Source organism: Esox lucius, chromosome 12 (assembly GCF_011004845.1).
Source record: "Esox lucius isolate fEsoLuc1 chromosome 12, fEsoLuc1.pri, whole genome shotgun sequence".
NCBI classification, from domain to species: Eukaryota; Metazoa; Chordata; class Actinopteri; order Esociformes; family Esocidae; genus Esox; species Esox lucius.
In genome coordinates, this window is record NC_047580.1 from 2,676,993 (window position 1) to 2,698,342 (window position 21,350).

At 45.3% G+C, this 21,350-nt stretch overlaps 1 protein-coding gene across 2 annotated transcripts in view; it reads left to right on the forward strand.

Moving 5' to 3' along the window:
• The first annotated feature begins 11,825 nt into the window (after window positions 1-11,825).
• Window positions 11,826-21,350, forward strand: part of cacna2d3a (calcium channel, voltage-dependent, alpha 2/delta subunit 3a) — a 691,437-nt gene continuing 681,912 nt past the window's right edge. For both annotated transcript variants that reach the window (XM_034295715.1, XM_034295716.1), the window contains exon 1: window positions 11,826-12,544. In XM_034295715.1, the coding sequence (XP_034151606.1) occupies window positions 12,417-12,544 (128 nt within the window). In that variant the 5' untranslated portion in view covers window positions 11,826-12,416. The remainder of the gene's footprint in view (window positions 12,545-21,350) is intronic.

Genomic DNA, 21,350 nt, shown 5'->3' on the forward strand with positions numbered 1-21,350 from the left:
AACTCCCAAAAGTGAAAACACACCATAAGCAACACACCTCAATGGGATGGAATGTTTTAATGGGGCTCTATTGAAAAAAAGTAACAAGACATTACATTTTTATTACAATAACCAACACAGATGCCTGCTTCCTAACATAAGGTCTGGGGGAACAGGATTTGTCCACCTCCACCAGCCAATCTACTTCGGAGCCCACTGGGTGTGTTCTTCAGTGGAGCCAGAAACAGGGCAGTAACAGTAGCGGCAGCAATAGCAGTCCCAGTCAGGGGCTGGACGACAGGCAAGGGTCATCAGTCAATCAATCAAATGTATTTATAAAGCCTTTTTTACATCAACAGAGTTCACCCCAATTGCAAAATGGGTGCAACGGAGAGACAACAACAAGCCAGTGACTCTGTCCCCAAATGGCATTGGAAAGAGGTCATCCCAGTGGCGATGAGAGCCCACCTGCCAAGACAGCAAGGGTGGACATAATCAAGCCTTTCTGGTCAACTTCACACCCCTGGGCCAGACTGCACTTAATCATAGACCATGCTTAAGAGATGAGTCTTTATAAATGCAGACCCTACAAATGTCTACTAACCTTAATTGGCAGATCATTCCACAGTAGTGGAGCTCAATGAGAGAAAGCCTCCAGCTGTTTGTTCAGAAATTCTAGGTACAAATAGAAGGCCTGCATCTTGGTATATTAGGTTATGTGTAGGTATGTATGGCTGGATCATTTCAATGAGGTAAGTATGAGCAAGTCCATGTATTGCTTTATAGGTTAACAATAAAACCTTGAAATCTGCCCTAGACGTAGCCAGTGTAAAGGGACTAGTACTCAAGTAATGTGTTCACATTTTTTTGTTCTAGTTAGGATTCTAGCAGCCGTGTTCAGCACTAATTGACATTTATTTATTGATTTATCAGGGTAACCGAAGAGCATTACAATAACAAAAGCATTACAATAATCTAATCTAGAAGTGACAAAAGCAGGGATTAGTTTTTCTGCATCAGTTTTTAACAAAAAGGTTTCTGATATTTGCAACGTTCCGAAGATGAAAAAAAGCAGCTCTTGAGATATATTTTATAAGTCCATCAAAGGAGAGATCAAGGCCGAGGGTAACGCTGAGGTTTCTCACAGTTTTTTGGGATACGACCATACAACTGTCGAGGTTCACTATAAGGTCTGCCAACAAAACTCTTTGTTTTTTGGGTTTGAAACTGAGCATTTATATTTTTATTGAGTTTAAAAGTAAGAAGTCATCTGTCATCCACTTCCTAATATCTCAAACGAATGCTTCCAAAGTAGCTAATTTGGGGGCTTGTCATAGTTTCATTGAAATATACAACTATGTGTATTCAGCATAACAGTGAATATTGACATTGTGATTCCGGATGACATCACCCAGAGGCAGCATATATACTGAAAACAATAATGGGCCCAAAACCGAGCTGGAGGAACACCAAAACATACCTTTGATTTGTCAGAGGACATGTCATCCACACATACGAACTGATTTAAACCAGGCTAGAATGTGTCCACGTAGCCCAATATGGGTTTCCAGTCTCTCTAAGAGAAGGGAGTGATCAATAGTGTCAAAGGCAGCACTAAGATCAAGAAGCAACAGAACGGATGCAGAACCTTTGTCTGAATCCATTATATTTTGTTACCTTCATGAGTGCATTCTCAGTCCTATGGTGGGGTCTGAAACCAGACTGGAGCAATTCATACATGTTATTTGTTTTCAGGAAGGCATTCAGTTTTTGGGAAACACGCTTTTCTTAGAATTCTGAGAGGAATTGGAGGTTTGATATTGGCCTATGTTTCAGAAGATGCTTTATTCCCACAATTTTTTGTGAGTTTGGTTAACATCAGGAGGATAGGGAGCAATTAGTTATGTTCAACATTGGCTGACCTAGTACAGGAAGTAGCTCCTTTTCATCCAAAAATGTCATTTATTCATTACTGCTGAATTGAAAACCTACTTCACTTGTTGAGCATTGCTTTTTTAAGTTTGCAACTGTATCAAAGAGAATTTTTTTAATGTTTTTGTTCACCTCAATCTAGTTGGAGAAATAAGTGATTGAGCAGATGTGTTTGCTTTTCAGTATTGTAGTTTACTGTCTATCCAGGTTAGGCTAAATACTTCCAACTTGGTGGAGCACCACTTATGCTCCAGTTTTCTGGAGGCTTGCTTGAGGGCTCTATTATTGTCTCTGTATCAGGGAGCGAGTTTCTTGTTGTGTTTTTCTTTCGTTTTTAGCGGTGTAACCATATCTAAAGTAATTTGTAATGTTGAGTTCAGATCCTCAATTAGATCGTCTACTGATGTATTTACTCCATTATCGATGAGCGAGCCTGGAGGAATATCAATAAATCTATTTGTAGTCCGAAAATTTATATGACGGCTTTTAAAAGTCATAGTTTGGGGTATGAGTGGATTTCTTGTTTTAACGGTAAATGTAATAAGACTGTGTTCCGATATTCCAGGATTATGGGGAATAATAATCTACAATTTTTATTTCTCATGACAGGACTATTAATAGGCCCACAGGGCCTGTAGTAGCTATGAAAAACGATTTATCAGCCTGGTTAGCTTTCATGAGTAAAACTTCAAAAGAATGAAAACCAATGACGTGTTTAAGTGTAAAATTATATTTACTGTCATAAATATTAGCAACACCCCCCATTGTTGGGATGCACAGGGATATGATCAGTAGTGTAGCCAGGAGGAGAGGCCTCATTTAGGGCAGTAAATTCATCAGGCTATAGCCATGTTTCTCACAGGCCAATAACATCCAGTTTATGATCAGTGATTCATTTGTTTAATGCAATTGCCTTTGAAGCAAGGGATTTAACATTAAGTAGTGCCATTTTAAGATGGGAGACAATACAGTCATTTTTAATAAAGACCGTTGTGAAGAAAGGTTTTATCTCTATGGTTAGCACTACCTTGTTTAACTTTTCTCAGCCTGGAATGAGTCACATTCTCAATAGGCAAAACTATGCTAACTGCTCTGGCTATGCTATTGACAGACTCCACTACACTAAGCAGGCTGGCTAACAGCCTCCAGCCTGAATTGCACCCTCTCTCATGGTGAGGCTTTAGGAATGAGACCTCTGTTTACGTTCCTAGATAATAGAAGAGCACAACCCCAGCTAGGATGGAGTCCGTCGGTCTTCAGCAGATCAGGCTTGGCCCTATTTCTGGGAGAGTCCCAAAAAGAGGGCCAGTTATCTACAAACTCTAGCTCGTGCGATGGGCAGAACTCAGTTTTCAGCCTGTGATTGAGTTGTGCAAGTCTGCTGTAGAGAGAAGTTTTAGATTGTGCAATTGATTATGTACAATTTAATGAATGCAATTGATTATGTACAATTGTCTGCTTATTTCGACATTATTAACTGCTTATGTCATGTTGATCAAAATATATTATATCCTGGTTCTCTGTTGAGCAGTCTTCCCTCCCAAAACATCTAGGCATTAGTTCATTGCATAGGTCATAGGTTCATTGCAAAATGGTTGAACCACTTGTCAAAATCTGTCAAGCATATTGACAGATTATGACAACTGGATATTAAGAAATTAGAAAAACTGTAAGAGGAAACTCTTAGCTAGGAACTTTTAGTGCTGTTTAGGAGTCCTAGTGGAAAAATAAAATGAATGTTTTGGAAAAACATTATTATTGAATTTCTTCAGATGGAAAGTAAGCTATTTAGGCTACTTCTCTGTCAACACCTTACATACACAAATTAACCTGCAGTGCCCGCCCACCTCATATACAATACAGATTAATAGTTATAGGTAGGCTGACCAGATGTCCCATTTTTCCCAGGGCAGTCCCGTATTTCTATTGTCCAGCCTAGTTCAGCCGGCCGCAATAGAGAGTGTTGTCCTCTCGATATGTCACACCCTGATGTGTTTCACCTGTTGTTTTGTCCCCGCCCCTCACCAGGTGTTCCCGGTTCCCTATTAGCCCCGTGTATTTAAACCCTGTTCTCTGTTTGGCAGTTGCCAGATCGTCTTGTCCCGTACAGTCGTTTCTAGCGTTCTATGTGTTCATCAGCCAGTCTACCTGTCCTTCTATTCCCCGGTTACGACCCTTGCCTGTTTTCCGGATTACGAGCCTGCCTGCCCTCTCCTGTACCTTCGACCATCCGAACGCCCGAGAACGAACACTGCCTGTCCCCCACCACGAGCCTGCCTGCCCTATCCTGTACCTTCGACCATCTGACCGCCCGACAACAAACCCTGCCTGTCCCCTACCACGAGCCTGCCTGCCCACTCCTGTACCTTCGACCATCTGAACGCCCGATAACGAACCCTGCCTGTCCACCACTACGAGCCTGCCCACTGCCTGGTTGTTCAATAAATACTTTGGACCGCCCTCCTCTGCCTCTGTGTCCGCATTTGGGTCCCCACCCGTTCATCGTTGTGATAGAACGATCTGGCCATGTCGGACCCAGCGGAGTTGGAACATCTACACAACGCAGTGGCCTGCCAAGGGGTCGTCGTGGGTCGACACGAGGAGGCACTCCACGGCATCGCTGAGGAACTCCGTGAGCAGAGAGTGCGCCAACAGGAGGCCAACGAATGCCTGCTGCGAAGGCTAGAGAGAATAACCCTGGCCCTGCCCGCACAGGTAGCTCCCCACCTGCCTCCTGCCCCGTCTACTCCCGATTTCCCAACGCCCCCCCCGATACCCCAAAGGGAACCATACTTACCTGCCCCCGAACGGTTCTCTGGTGACTCCAGTTATTGTGTTCCTTTTCTGTCCCAGTGCTCGCGCATCTTCGAGCTCCAGCCATCCTTGTTCCCTACGGAGAAGTCACGGGTTGCTTACATTATTGCCTTGATGTCCGGGCGGGCCTTAGCCTGGGCCACGCCGATCTGGGACCAACAATTGCCCGTCTGTTACAGCCTAGCAGCCTTTACGGCGGAGGTAAAGAAGGTTTTCGATGCCCCTCTGTCCGGCAGGGAAGCGGCACGCCAGCTCCTACGACTCCGGCAGGGCAACAGTAGCGTGCCGGATTACGCCATCAAATTCCGTACCCTGGCAGCGGAGTGTTCGTGGGGTTCTGAGGCGCTACTCGACACATTCTACAGCGGCTTGTGTGACCCCATCAAGGACGAGCTTGCTGCCCGAGATGTGCCCACGTGTTTGGATGGTCTCGTGTCCATGGCCACTCGAATAGGTTGCCGACTGCGGGAACGGGACCGGGAGAGAGGACACCGTCAACCCGCCCAGGCACTTCCGCATCCCGGCGGGCTGGGCGGTGGAGCGTCACTGGGTCTGACGACACCACCCGAGTCCTTCCGAGACTCAACGAGGTTAACCGAAGCCCCTACACCTGAGCCCATGCAGTTGGGCAGGGCGCGTCTGACTCCGGAGGAGCGTCAACGCCGAATGCTCAGTCACAGCTGTCTCTACTGCGGAGGGCAAGGACATTATGCCGCCAGCTGTCCGTTAAAAGGGACGGGCTCACCCGTAACAGCAGGGATACGGGTGAGTCAGACCAAGACACGGTGGGCACCCACTGCGCGCTTTCCTTTTCCTGCCACTGTTATCTGGGGTTCCCAAACCCTGAGTGTCAATGTTCTTATTGATTCCGGGGCTGATGACTGTTTTATTGACACCTCCCTTCTTGCGCAGTTGGGCATCCCCTCAAGCCCCTTACACCCACCCATAGAGGCCACAGCCCTGGACGGCCGCTCTATTGGGCGGGTGTCTGAGATATCAGTTCCTGTTACCCTGACCCTATCTGGTAACCACAGTGAGGAGATCCAGTTCCTGCCCTTACGTTCCCCTAATGTTCCCATTGTGTTAGGCCACTCATGGCTTGTGAAACACAACCCCCACATTGACTGGACTACTGGCTCTGTTACAGGTTGGAGCCCCTTTTGTCTGGCACACTGTCTGAAGGCCGCTCCACAGGTTCTGACCAGGACCACCCCCCTGTCCACGGACATCGATTTGTCATCCGTCCCAACTGACTACTGGGACTTAAAGGAGGTTTTTGACAAAGCCCGGGCCACCTCCCTACCACCACACCGGCCATATGACTGCGCCATAAACCTCCACCCAGGCACGTCGCCCCCCCATGGACGCCTGTACTCCCTGTCCGGACCTGAAACAAAGGCCATGGAGGAGTATGTGGGGACTTCTCTCAGGGCCGGGATCATCCGACCGTCTTCCTCTTCTGCTGGTGCGGGGTTTTTCTTTGTGGCCAAGAAGGATAAGACCCTGCGTCCCTGCATAGATTATCGGGGCCTGAATGACATCACGGTGAAGAACCGTTATCCACTCCCTCTGCTTGCCTCCGCATTCGAGATGCTCCAGGGTGCCACGATCTTCTCGACGCTGGACCTCCGCAATGCCTACCACCTGGTACGGATCAGAGAGGGAGATGAGTGGAAGACGGCGTTCAACACCACTAGTGGACACTATGAATACCTGGTAATGCCGTTTGGGCTGACCAACGCTCCGGCTGTCTTTCAGGCTCTGGTAAACGACGTGCTCCGGGACATGATTAACCGTTTTGTTTTCGTGTATCTGGATGACATTTTGATTTACTCCCGCTCTGCCCAGGAACACACCTCCCACGTACGACAGGTCCTTCAGCGGTTATTGGAGAACCGTCTTTTCGTTAAAGCTGAGAAGTGCAAGTTCCACCGCTCCGTCATTCCTTTCCTGGGCTACATAGTGGCTGCGGGTAGCATCCGGATGGACCCCGGCAAGGTCCAAGCCGTCACGGATTGGCCACAGCCCTCTTCACGCCTGGACCTACAGCGCTTCCTTGGCTTTGCCAATTTCTACCGGAGGTTCATCCGGGGTTACAGTGAGTTGGCTGCCCCGCTCACCGCCTTGACCTCCACTAAAGTGGCCTTCCAATGGTCCCCCGCAGCATCCCGTGCCTTCGCGGTCCTCAAGCAGCGCTTCACCTCGGCCCCCATCCTGATTCACCCGGACCCGGCCCGGCAGTTTGTAGTGGAGGTGGACGCCTCCAGCGTCGGTGTAGGGGCCGTTCTGTCACAGAGATCGGACCAGGACCAGAAACTGCACCCCTGTGCTTACCTCTCCCGCCGCCTGACACCTGCTGAGGCCAACTACGACGTGGGCAACAGGGAATTGCTTGCGGTCAAGGCTGCATTGGAGGAGTGGAGACATTGGCTGGAGGGGGCGGAACAGCCCTTTCTCGTTTGGACTGACCACAAGAACCTTGAGTATCTGCGCTCGGCCCGGAGGCTCAATTCCCGCCAAGCCAGATGGGCCCTGTTCTTTGCTCGCTTCCAATTCACCCTCTCCTATCGGCCTGGCTCAAAGAACACCAAACCGGACGCGCTCTCCCGCGTGTTCGGACCTGCTGCGGACCACCAAGAGCCTGAGCGTATCCTTCCTGCCTCCTGTCTGGCTACGTCGTTGGTTTGGGGGGTGGAAGAGGCAGTACGGAATGCGCAACGGCTAAATCCGGATCCTGGGGGGGGGCCGCCTGGCCGCTTGTTTGTGCCTGACCATGTCCGGTCCAAAGTCCTGGAATGGGGCCACTCCTCGACACTTACCTGCCACCCCGGCGCCCGACGGACCTTGGCCTTCCTCCGTCAACGGTTCTGGTGGCCCACCATGGGGGTGGACGTCCCCGCTTTCGTATCCGCCTGCACGGTGTGTGCCCAAAACAAGACGTCACGCCAAGCCCCAGCCGGTCTCTTGCAACCGCTTCCGGTCCCTCGTCGCCCATGGTCACACATCTCCCTGGACTTCGTCACGGGCCTGCCTCTTTCCGACGGCAACACCGCTATCCTCACGGTGGTGGACCGGTTCACCAAAACGGCACACTTCATCCCCCTGCCCAAGCTGCCATCGGCCAAGGAGACGGCCCAACTGATGGTACAGCACGTCTTCCGAATCCACGGTCTGCCGGTTGACGTCGTCTCCGATCGGGGTCCTCAGTTCACTTCCCAGTTCTGGAGGGCTTTCTGCACCCTCATTGGTTCTTCCCTCAGTCTTTCCTCCGGTTTTCACCCCGAGTCAAACGGCCAATCGGAAAGGGCCAATCAGGACCTGGAGACGGTGCTGCGGTGTCTGGTTTCACACAACCCCGCCACATGGAGCCGGCAACTGGTATGGGTTGAGTATGCCCACAACACCCTACCCTCCTCCGCTACTGGGCTCTCCCCCTTCGAGTGCTCTCTGGGCTACCAGCCTCCGTTGTTCCCGGAGCAGGAGGAGGAGGTCGGGGTTCCATCCGCCCAGTTCTTCGTTCGGCGCTGTCGCCGGACATGGAAGCGGGCCCGTGCGGCCCTTCTGCGCACCAACGCCAGGTACCGTCGACAGGCCGACCGCCGCAGGACCCCAGCACCCCGCTACCGTGTTGGCCAGAGGGTGTGGTTGTCCGCCCGGGACCTACCCCTTCGTGTGGAGAGCCGCAAGCTGTCTCCCCGCTTCGTCGGGCCCTTTCAGATCTCTCGGGTCATCAGCCGTTCGGCTGTTCGCTTAGTGTTGCCCCGCTCCCTCCGTGTCCACCCGACCTTTCACGTGTCTCGTATCAAACCCGTCACTAACTGTCCTTTGTCTCCTCTCCCTAGGCCTGCTCCTCTCCCCCGTCTCGTGGACGGCCACCCAACCTTTTCTGTTCGGCGTCTCCTGGGGGTTCGGGCCCGGGGCCGGGGCTTCCAATACCTGGTTGACTGGGACGGCTACGGGCCGGAGGAGCGCTCCTGGGTGCCGGCTAGGGACATCCTCGACCCGAGCCTCATCGCTGACTTCCATCGTCGGTGTCCCGGTCAGCCGGGTGTGCGCCCGGGTCGGCCGCCAGGTGGCGTCCGTAGGGGGGGGGGGTTCTGTCACACCCTGATGTGTTTCACCTGTTGTTTTGTCCCCGCCCCTCACCAGGTGTTCCCGGTTCCCTATTAGCCCCGTGTATTTAAACCCTGTTCTCTGTTTGGCAGTTGCCAGATCGTCTTGTCCCGTACAGTCGTTTCTAGCGTTCTATGTGTTCATCAGCCAGTCTACCTGTCCTTCTATTCCCCGGTTACGACCCTTGCCTGTTTTCCGGATTACGAGCCTGCCTGCCCTCTCCTGTACCTTCGACCATCCGAACGCCCGAGAACGAACACTGCCTGTCCCCCACCACGAGCCTGCCTGCCCTATCCTGTACCTTCGACCATCTGACCGCCCGACAACAAACCCTGCCTGTCCCCTACCACGAGCCTGCCTGCCCACTCCTGTACCTTCGACCATCTGAACGCCCGATAACGAACCCTGCCTGTCCACCACTACGAGCCTGCCCACTGCCTGGTTGTTCAATAAATACTTTGGACCGCCCTCCTCTGCCTCTGTGTCCGCATTTGGGTCCCCACCCGTTCATCGTTGTGATACGATATTTGAACCTAGGTCATCCACATGAAAGGCTGTGTCGTTAACCTCTACACCACTGAGCTGTCATTTGCCTAGTGTCATACAGCCTCTTGTGTCCATCCTGAATAAATCCTCTTACGCCATTGCCTATTTGAGAATGACATGATACAGTTAAAATGACTAACGTTTTTTATTAAGTTTACCTCAACCATAAATAGCATCTATGTATGGCGTTTTAAGTATAAGCCAGTAAGAGTATAAGCCAGTAATAAGCTTTACCGGTATCTAACTTACTGGAATGGTCTTAAGAATTGAGCAACTGCTAGCGAGTCTGCCAAAGCTATTATTATTTCATGGCATAAAACGTATTTTCTTCTTTCATGGCCTAACAACATACTTTTTTCCTTCCATTGATAAAGGTGACGGTAATTAAATTTTTCATCAAGTGGAAAGACGAGAGAATCGAGGAATCTACCACACATAATTAATAAATGTTGTTGCTCTCAATAGATTCAAACTTAGGTTTTCTACATGAGAGGCACTGTCTTTAACCACTACTCCACAGCTTAACACTTTTCAGCTGTCCCTAGACACCTTTGAGCATTGTTAAATTGACTAACGTTTCTTAAGTTTACCTCCACCGTAAGGCGTTTTGCCACTGGCCATTGTAACAGCTTATTAGCCAGTAATAGGCTTCCTAGTATCTACTAACTTCCTAGGAATAATCATAAGAATTGAGAAATTACTAGCGAGACTGAGGATGAACTTTTCCATGCCAGAAACAGTCGCAATATAACTGTATACAGTTTAAGTTAAGGCTTACTATAACGTAACTACTGTATGTTGTAGCCAGCAAATGTGTTTATCTATGTGTTTATCCTGACCCAAAACGCATGCACGGATGCGCTCTTTCGAAAAGCCACCAGAAACAGTCAGCGTAAAATTATTTATCTCAGGCTTACGATAATGTAGATAGGTTTTAGCCAGCAAAGTTTTCGTCTATACGGAATACTTCATAATGCGTACTTAATTTCGCCTGCAAGGTGATACAAACTTGGGATCTACAGTTTACAGCTCCGCTTCTCTAACCACTACGCTATTTAACAAGGTTCAGTCAGTCAGTCACTCAGTCAGTCACTCAATCACGGACATTCGCTCTTCTTGGCCTGCTCCGTTTACGTGGTCTGGCAAAAACATGTTTTGTCCCGTATTTTCACTTGGTCCTGTGTTTTTGTTGGTCCGACCTACTGCCCATTCTAATGTGACAGGTTGTCATGATTTGCCACCACTTTCAGTCTTAAAGTAAAACACATTTCAGTTCCCATGAGCTGCGAAGCTCAAGCACCTGGGCGTGCGAAATCCCACCTCTCCGTAAGAACCATCAATGAAGGCAATGTTATTTGTTCCAGTAAATTTTGCATTAAAGTGTACAGATATATATGACAAACTCATTAAAAACAAGCGGGCTATGAGAAAGAGTGGCTCATGAAAAAAGTAGAACAGGCCACCGGACTCCACACCTCCAAATCAAATGAGCAAAAGAGTAGGCATAATTTTGTTATTACAGTTGTTGCTGTGTACACCTGAAACTACGTTTTTTTTTCAGAGCTTAATGTGTTCATTTTATCCGCTGTGAAAACAATATTTTGTTGTTTCAATCCAATTCATTTATTTTTCATAATATAGCTTTTACAGCTGAAACTGTTAATCTTTACCAGAGAGACACAATTGGAATTGTTCTGAGTGAAACGCTGCTTCAATCCAATTAATTCGGTACAAACACAATAAACTGTAGCCTATTTGTGTATCGGAAAATACAATTTGATGAACAGTAAAATGGTTGGTCCTACTTCGTATTTGACCCTATTGAATCTGGTCACCCTAGTTAGAGGCTACTGGAACAGTCGTTGCGGTAGGCTACGAGCTGTGAAAGAGAAGACACTCGGGAGTGGCTACAGCTGAGCGCTAGCAGCCTAACTAAAGTTTACCGCTGACAGGACAAAACGGAACTCAGACTGGATGAGTGAGCCCACTTCTGCAGGTTTTAAAGGAGATGACGACCAGGCAGCAAATAAAGCCTCTGCATAGAACCGTTAGGTGACATTGGTGTGACTTCTTTCCTCCCATATTTTCTCCCGCTGTGTGAAACACGATCTGTCACGCGGTTCGGCGCTCGGTAAACTTCGGTGTTTGCCCGCTGTGCGCACCCTCTGCAAAATGTTTTATATGCCAAAACAATACGTTTAATCAGCAATGTGTGTTTACTCGCTGGGCAAACAGAAAATAAATTGTTTGTCTGACTCAAAAGCCCGTGTCTATCAATGCTAGATGTCTCTCCTTCCTGAATTTCTTAAGCACTTTTGTACTAATTCCTGCCTCAGTGGACCAGGCATACAGTGCGTGACTTGATCTGATATGAAAGCTGAAGAGGAGCTATTGTAGCCTAGTATAATCGAGAACACTCAAAGAGGAGAGAGAGGGGGAGAGAGGGAGATGGGGCAGGTCAGAGAGAAGTATGTCGTAATTCGGATCCACAACAATAACAGCATCCTCCTCAGAATCCTCGGAGAAGCCTCGGCGCATCACTCAATAGGCGTGCTCCTCCCTCATCATTTTATGGTCCGCTTCAGTCTCTTCCTTCTGCACTATTTTATGGTCTCGCGCTATTCTCACTTCAGTCTCTGGCGGCTGGAGGGCAGCTCATGGGTGCAGTATAGGTCACCGAGACGGTGTAACGGACCTCGCTTACCACGCGATTCGACTCGTGTTTAACCGGGCAGCAGAGCCGTTACTGCTGGTTCAGTCGGCAGGAGAGATTCCTATTCCTGCGCTCAGGCATCTCCACAGCAAACCGGGAAGATACCTATTCCGACCAAGCCCCTGTCGCGCCGCATCTTTATTTTTACCAACGAGAGGTTACTCATTTAATTATAAATATCACCATGATTGGTTAAACACTAAATGGACCAGCAATTTGGATTGTTTTAAAGCTTTTGCTACTTGGCACTCAGGAGACGCAGAGCACAGTCACACGTAAAGATTGCTAACTCCTAGTGAGCACTGAAGAATTTGAGAAGATGCACGGGGATCTGAACTTGATTTTTTCGCGTGTGTGGAGTGTGTGTCTTCTCCTAGTTTGGATATGTCTTGGCACAAGGATCATCGGTGTGGTAGGATCACACCAAGGCAGTATCCCCCTCCACGTGTGAGTAGCCTCCTCAAAATGCACTTTACACTATAATGTCACAAAATTGTTTTTTTGGTCGCTTAATAGTTATTTTATTTGTGTAGGCTATGAACTTCTTTCTGTTCAGTTTGAATATCATGAACGAAGGTTATTTACTGAGAATTTTTTTTCTCATTACAGTCTTTAAAGTATGAGTAAACGCACACAGTGATTTGGATAGGATGTGCAACTTTACTGTTGGCTATATCTTTAATATTATTTCTTTGATTTGTATCGTCAATATTATGTGGTTTTATAAACATCAGGTTCTCCATTTTTAATCATGAGGCTAATTAGGTTTTCCATAATAGAGACCTGAAATGTAAGGTTTACAGGCCTTGTCAGGCCTTCAATTAGAGTTACAAATACCAGTAAGTTTTTTTTACCAATTTCCCACAAATTGTGGTTGAAGAATTCCAGACATTTGGGAATTTATGGTTACCTGATTTTGAAAACCCCATTTACAAGTGACAAAATGCTGGTTTTAAAAGGGATGTACAACACCAGACAGTTAGGATATGCAACAGACAGATTAGTATAGTATAGAATATTAGTAATCTTGTTCCCATAAAATTGAGCCCTATATATAGGATTGCTCATCCAGTGCAACTGCATGTACTACCTAGGTTGCTCCATCTGATATCAACTCCCGTAGCAGTGGCAAAGCTGTCTTAGGGGTATATTTCCCTCCTTCAGCTCCTCCTTGTACTTTAAGCAAACTATCTGATGTACTGTCTCAATATGCTAACTCTGGATGACTGATTTTAGGAGACTTTAACTTGGATTAGCTGTTGGCAGTATTCGATAAATTCGATAAAATACATTTGTATTGAGCTAATCTAACTCATCTGATAACTAAACCAATCTGTCCCAATGTTAAAAACCCAGACAAATCCACTCTACTTGACATTATTCTAACAAATACCCCCCATATACACAGCCAGTAGGGTATTTGCAAATGATATCAGTGACCACTGCCCTATTGCTAGTATAAGAGATACCAGGCTGAAAAACTTTGATCCCTGTATCATATCTAAGAGATATTATAAACACTTCTCACAGCAAGCTTAATCTATGATTTATATTACTGAGGGTTTTTATCCAGTTGCTGTATACTGGACCTGATTTTAGCCCTTGCTTTCTTTTCTTTTTACCTCCATGGTTGATAAACATGCCTTGCTAAAAAATCATTGAGAAAGAAATCAAACAAATTCTTGGTTCTCTCCTGAATTATCAAAACTTTTCCTGCTAAATAATCAAGTCTGGGTCTTTGTGAGGAAAACTGGTGCTACAGATGATTGGCTGTTTTTAGGCAATTGAGAAATAAATGTACAGCAGATGTCAAAATGGCAAAGTCTAACTATTTCCTTTGTGCTATGACAGACTCCGCTGGAGATCCTGTAAAATTCTGGAAAACCATTAACTCACTGAAACAGGGGAATTCTCCTGCTTCTCTGCCTGAGACTCTCGCATTTTAAGTGAAACAAAATTATGCTTTAAAAAGCACTCTTTCTCTAATGTTTTTTTTTTGCCAATGTGATCCTGACCGTTAGTTACCCTGAAAAATGGTAATCCTGTTTTTAGTTTCCAACAGTTCAATGTAGCAGAGGTTCTTGCTGCCCGGTGTGCCATAGATACTAAGAAATCATTAGGTGTGGACAATTTAGGCCCATACCTAGGTGTGCTGCACCTATCATTGCTGACACACATCTTTCATTTAACACTAAGCACAGAAAAAATCCCTAATGTGTGGAAAGCAGCTTTTGTACTGCCATTACACAAGGGAGTAACGGTAGTGATTTGGATTATCATCGACCCATCTCTAGGGTGTAGATTGTAAACTTGCCAAAAGCCTTTGACACTGTAGATCTTGCTAACCTTTTGAGTAAGCTGTCATCTATTGGATGGGGGAGTGATGGCTGCCGATGTTTTTTTACACTGTCTTAAGGACAGAACTCAGCCTGTTATCATTAACAGGGTCAAGACTGAGCATTTAGAGTTATTTAAAGGTGTCTGTCAGGATTCAATAATTGGCTGACTGTTGTTTTCACTTTATATAAATAACATTGGTGATGTCAAAAAATTTAATTTCCATTTATATGCAGATGAAGCTCCAACAGCTGACCAATGGTAGAATTTAGTGGTTACGTATAGTGGTTAAATAATACAGATCCCGCACATATCAAGGGAGAACATACATTCTTTTTATTGGAATAATGTAGCAGAGCTGTCCTATTTCAATGAATGTTCTAAAATGTTCTCACTGTTAAGCTGGATACAAGCTGATATATACATTGAAGGGCGTGTGTACCTAGCAAAGATCATGTTTCCAAGACGATAACCCCCATGCCAGATGGTCAATATAAACATTCTTGTGGTTACCAGAACACAACCTACTGAAAGATTGAATCTAAACACAGATGATCCTATTGCTCTCTTACCTTGCACTGTAAAAAAAAAAACTGTAAAAAAACAGTCAAATGACTGGCAGCTACAGCTGCCAAACAAATACCTTAAAATTAAAGTAAAATATCCTAGGTTTTGCAAAGAAAAACTGTTATTTTACAGATTTTCCCTAAATTATTACAATCAAACACCTTCAATAAAGTGGTAACAGACACTCAAGATTGTAAAATAATTTTGGAAGAAACTACTGTACAAAACAGATTAATACACTTGTAAAAATAAATAAAAATAAACTGCTATGGCTGCCAAACAAATACCCCAAAATTAAAGTTAAATATCCTAATTCAAATAAAGGGCAAAAACAATACATTTATACACACATATTCATAAAATGTTTTGATGAGAAACTTATTTTTGCCGATTTGTCATAAATTATTACAAGCAAACACCTTCAATAAAGTGTTAACACATGCTCAAGATTGTAAAATAATTTTAGAAGACAAAATTCAAATAATCTCAAACTTTAACATGCATTGATAGTGTTTAGAACCTTAAATTAATTGAATATTTAAACTACTGTACTGGTTAACAGTAGAAGTTTCTTAAAATTCATATTTTACCTTTAAACAAATTTAATGCATGTCAGCACTCCCGCCTGAAAAATGTGAATCACCAAAGGAATGAAGACGTGGATTCACAACAATGGACAATTATCACAGATAATTGTATATCAAGGTAAAAGAAACAAGAAAGCAAGCAAGCCTAGTTCAGCCGGCCCGCAATAAAAAGTGTTGATCGTTGATGCCCTCTCTGGATTCGAACCCGGGTGGGTTCCCACATACGAGACCGTGTCTTCAACCCCTACACCATGGAGCTACACATCGGCCAAGAGTTGGTATAGCATTTCCACATTACTGTAAATCATTAACATCACACCACTTTTGAATATGTCGCTAGGCACCATTACGCATTGTGTTGAACTGACTAAAGCTTCTTATTACAGTTTTTCTCAAATGCTAAAACACATTTCACAAACGTTTCCTCCATGTTCCCCAATGTCTAAACACAACACCCTTTTCTAAAGCTACATAAACACAACCACACCTTCTCACTTCAAAACTCAAACTTTCACACCAAAAGAGCAGCTCGAAGCTGTCAAAAATGTAAACACTATACACATCATTACACACTACAGCAAAACAATTGAAAACGCAATGCTCAATTTGTGAGAAGGTTCTTTGTTTCATAACTGCCAATGCATATTTTTAGAAACTTTACAGTAATGGATCTTCTTAGATCTCTGCAGAGGATTAGGCATTTAGATTTGTGAGTTTCATATGAAGAGTATAAATCTATAGTGAATTCTGCATGTACACAACTGTAACACAACTCAATGCAAAAACAGAATCTATTGCACACAACAGTACTCTTGAAAACATGATCAGGGTGTGACGTTTTTTTATTTACTTTATTCACACCACAATCACTGTGCGGCATCATGTCGCTGAGCTGCATCGGGCCACATCACCTCATCCACATCGCAGGCTATATTGTCTCTTGCCAGGCACCGCGGGAAAAACGCTCTGGAATGACAAATCCATCCTTGGAAGGCCTCCACTGGGATGTCAACACAGGCCAGCTCCACTGCCCTTAGAAGGTTCTCTCTAGTGTATGGTTGTCTATCATAAACCTTCCATCTCCACGATGAGAAGAACTCCTCTATAGGGTTCAGGAAAGGGGAGTAGGGTGGCAGACAGACGTTTAAAAAGTGGTTACTCTTGGTGGTGAACCACTCTCTGATTTGGTTTGTTCTGTGGAAGCGTACATTGTCCCAAGTGATCACATAAATGTGATGTGCGGGCCCAGGATGGTGTTGTTAGTGGTCCAGGAGGATGTATTTTAGCTCCTCTAGGAAGGTGAGGAGACGTTGGGTGTTGTAAGACCCAAGGACAGCATGCCGGTGGACAAGCCCCTCCAAACCCATGGCCGCACAAAGAGTTATATTACCCCCCCGTTGGCCAGGAACCTCAGTGATGGCTCTTTGGCCAATGATGTTATGGCCTCTTTGCCTTCGTTTCTGGAGGTTGAAGCCAGCCTCATCCAGGAAGAGGTACTCATGAGGTCTGGCCATCGCGTCCAACTGTAATATCCTCTGTGAAAATGTGAAAGTGCACAGGTGTTCAGAACAACAGTCAATCAGGTAGCACAGTATTGTGCAGAAGTAATGTAGGCCACGGAGCAACACAGTATGTCCACTAACTGTACTGTGAACATGGATGTATACTTACTTGCACATACTCGTAACGTAGGTCTTTGTGTCGCCCAGAGTTGCGCTCAAAGGGAACCCTATAGACCTGTTTCATCCGCATCTTTTGGCGCAGGAGAACTCGATCTATTGTGGCCAAGCTGACATCATCAATGCTCTCAAAGTTGACATTATCGGCAATGACTTTGTCTCTGATCTCCCGGAGTCTGAGGAGGTTGTTCTCACGAACCATATCCACAATGAGGGTTTCTTGTGCCGCTGTAAATATGGCAACCCTCCCACCTCTATGTGGCATTCTTTCAACTCTAAAGAAAGAAACATGTGTTGTCAATTGACATGTTTTACAATACAGTAACAACTGATTTGAAACCAATAGACTACTTTCACAGGCTTGTAAAATTGTATTGTGACAAAGAAAGCAATAGAGTACAATACCTGTTGTGTTGTCTGAATGCCCTGATAATGGTGGCCACGGTGGACCTACTCAGGTTTGGACGGACTCTCAGTCCTGCTTCAGCCATTGTCATGCCATGGACAATGACATGGTCAAGGACTGTTGCTCGCATCTCGTCCGTAATGATGGTGCAAGGTTGTCTTGCTCTCCCTCCTGGACCTTCTCCTCTCCCTTGTTGGCCTCCTCCTCTCCCTTGTTGGCCTGCTCCTCTTCCTCGTTGGCCTGCTCCTCTTCCTCCTCTGATTTGAACTCCTCTTCCTCGTTGGCCTGCTCCTCTTCTTCCATGGCCAGCTCTTCTCCCTCCTCTGACTCGAATTCCTCTTCCCCTGACTCTGCCTTCATCCATTGTGTTTGTTTGGAATCTTCAGCAAACTGTGCACTCTGAACTTGCTTTTATACATGTGGTCACAGCATTAGCAACAAGTGTCTTCAATTTTGAGTCGTTGTGTGTAATGAATGACGCCAGGTGTCCAGGTGACGTCATTGTGTTCAAATATTGCTGACTGTGGCAAGCATTTTGCATCACATGAGCTTTCATTTGAGAATATGAGCAGAGTTCTTTTGCAACTTGGGTTTTAGCAAGGAAAAATGTGTTAAGATTTATGAGAACGGAGGATTGTGTTTTGTGAATTGTGTCTTCATGTGAAATGTGTTTATGATATTGGACAATGATGGCTAGATTTAGTAAATGTGTTTAGACAACTGGTCATTTGGTTTAGAGGATTGGCTTTTGTGTTTTGGCATTTGAGAAAAACTGTAAGTTTATCCCCACCACAAATAGCATCTATGAACTGTATGGCTTTTGCCACTGGCCATTTTAACAGCTTATTAGCCATTCGTGAATGGCATTTATACAGGTGACGATAACTGACTTTTTCGTCAAGTGAAAAGATGAGAAAATTGTGAAGCCAGTGAAGTGTTTGTCTATCCTGAACAAATCCCAAATCTCAAGAACAGCATAGATTAGTAAAATACTGTCTCTTATGCCAAAATGCCAACTGTGTTGCAGTTTTTCACCACCTGTTATTTTAGGGTTAAGTCAGTTAATTGCAAAGACATTTCCCCCCAATAAGTTTTTATTTTTCTGCATAGCTCTGTTTCAGCCAGGTTCAAGGTACTGACAGCAGTGGTTAGGCCATTAGCCATCCCTGTTAAGGGACATTGTAAATTAAAATGTGTAACATCTCAATGTAGACAGTGACAGTCTTGGATTTTAGTTAGTGATGTAAGCAAAGACAACATTTGTATGCCAGAGCTCCAGAGGTCTGACATGAACCCTGGCCTTGCTGATCAGTATGTTCAATTCAACAGCCACTGTCCAGTTTGACAATGGATGCATTATCATTGATTTCAACACTATTGTAATGTGGCACTTGAGTGGCCCGTGTATTAGTGCTTGCAGTGGCTGATGATGGATCAATGGTTAGCACAGCAAGAAGGACCTCAATCAATCATCAATCAAATTTCTTTATAAAGCCCTTTTTACAACAGCAGTTGTCACAAAGTGCTTTACAGAGACATCCGGCCTTAAACCCCAAGGAGCAAACAACAGTAGTGTTGAATTTCAGTGGTTAGGAAAAACTCCCTAAGGTCGAATTTTAGGAAGAAACCTAGAGAGGACCCAGGCTCAGAGGGGTGACCAGTCCTCTTCTGGCTGTGCCGGGTGAGATATTAAGAGTCCAATTGGAATAATAAATACATTTCTCTGGGCTAAATCCAGAGTCTATTTGAATTTAGACTAGGTCAGAAGTATGACCAGGTGGACAAGGACAGGGACAGCAACGGGCCTCCCAAACCAGGTAATCCGCAGGTGTGGACCAGGACCTCATCTCCTTCTAAAATGTAAAACTGGAGGAAACTGAGAAAAGTTAGTAGTACATCCCTCATATCCCCCAGTACAATAATATAGCAGCGTAACACCTTGGAACTGAGACGGGGGGGGGTCCGGTGACACTGTGGCCCTACCCGGGGGAGGCCCCGGACAGGGCCCAACAGGCAGGAAATCAATCCAACCACATTGCCAGGCATCAACCAAAGGGACACCCACCAACCGCAACCCCCCTGAATGAGGGCCGAGTATTGCTAGCGGCGTACAGCCCAATTGCACAAGTGCGCAACAGAGAGTCAACAACAAGCCAGTGACTCTTCCCCCGAAAGGCATTGGAGGGAGGGCATCCCAGTGGCGACGAGAGCCCACCTGGCAAGACAGCAAGGGTGGACAGTATCAAGCCTACTGGTCACCTTCACGCCCCCGGGCCAGGCTACACCTAATTATAAACCGTGCTGTAGAGATGAGTTTTTAGTAGACACTTGAAAGTTTGCACTGAGTTTGCATTTCTAACCTTAATTGGCAGATCATTCCACAGGAGTGGAGCTCTATGAGAAAAGGCCCTGCCGCCAACTGTTTGTTTAGAAATTCTAGGTACAATTAAAAGGCCTGCAGCTTGCGATCTAAGGTTACGTGTAGGTGTGTATGGCTGGATCATTTCAGCCAGGTAAGTAGGAGCAAGTCCATGTATTGATTTATAGGTTAAGAGTAAAACCTTAAAATCAGCCCTAACCCAAACAGGCAGCCAATGTAAGGACGCCAGGACAGGAGTAATGTGTTAAAATTTTTTTGTTCTAGTTAGGATTCTAGCAGCCGTGTGCAGCACTAATTGAAGTTTATTTATTAATTTGTCTGGATAACCAGAGAGAAGAGCATTGCAGTAATCTAATCTAGAAGTAAAGAAAGCATGGATAAATTTTTCTGCATCAGTTTTTGATAGAAAGTTTCTAATTTTTGCGATGTTTCGAAGATGAAAATAAGCAACTCTTGAGACATATTTTATATGTTTCTCAAAGGAGAGGTCAGGGTCAAGGGTAATGCCAAGGTTTTTTAAATTTTTTTGGGATACGACCATGCAGCCGTCGAGGTTCACAGTGAGATCTGCTAGCAACGCTCTTTGTTTTTTGGGTCCTAAAAGGAGCATTTCTGTTTTATTTGAGTTTAAGAGCAAGAAATTCTCTGTCATCCACTTCCTAATATCTGAAACGCATGCTTCCAAAATAGCTAATTCAGGGGCTTCTCCATGCTTCAATATAACAGTGTTATATTGTGATTTCGGATTACATCGCCCAGAGGGAGCATATATAGTGAGAACAATAATGGGCCCAGAACCGAGCCTTGAGGAAGTACTGAAGGAGTATATATACAGGTAATAAATAATGGAAGACAGGTCCGCATGATCCAAAGGAAAAAACAAAAACCAGACATGGAGTACACGGTACAGTGGGAGCTAGGCCTGTAACGTCGACCTGCTGAAGCGTGACACCCCTGGTAGGGTTGTAGAGGAAGGGGGAGTCGTCAGAGACAAAGTAAATTTTTAATTGTTAGTATGTACATAAGCCTTTGTATAATGCACTACATATTTAATTACAGATTTGTATCATCATTTTACATGCATTTATTAGTAATTTCAGAAAACAGAAAAAATACTGTATAAATTATATAGTAAGTGTTCTGTAGGAGGAATATATGTAATCTGTCATTATTGGCATATTACCTAAAATAACTGTTGGATATTTAATCTACAGATAATGTCCGTAATATTAAATTGTTTTGTATACAATTGTATACAATATTTTCTGTAAAATCTTGATTTATTTTTACAGTGTGG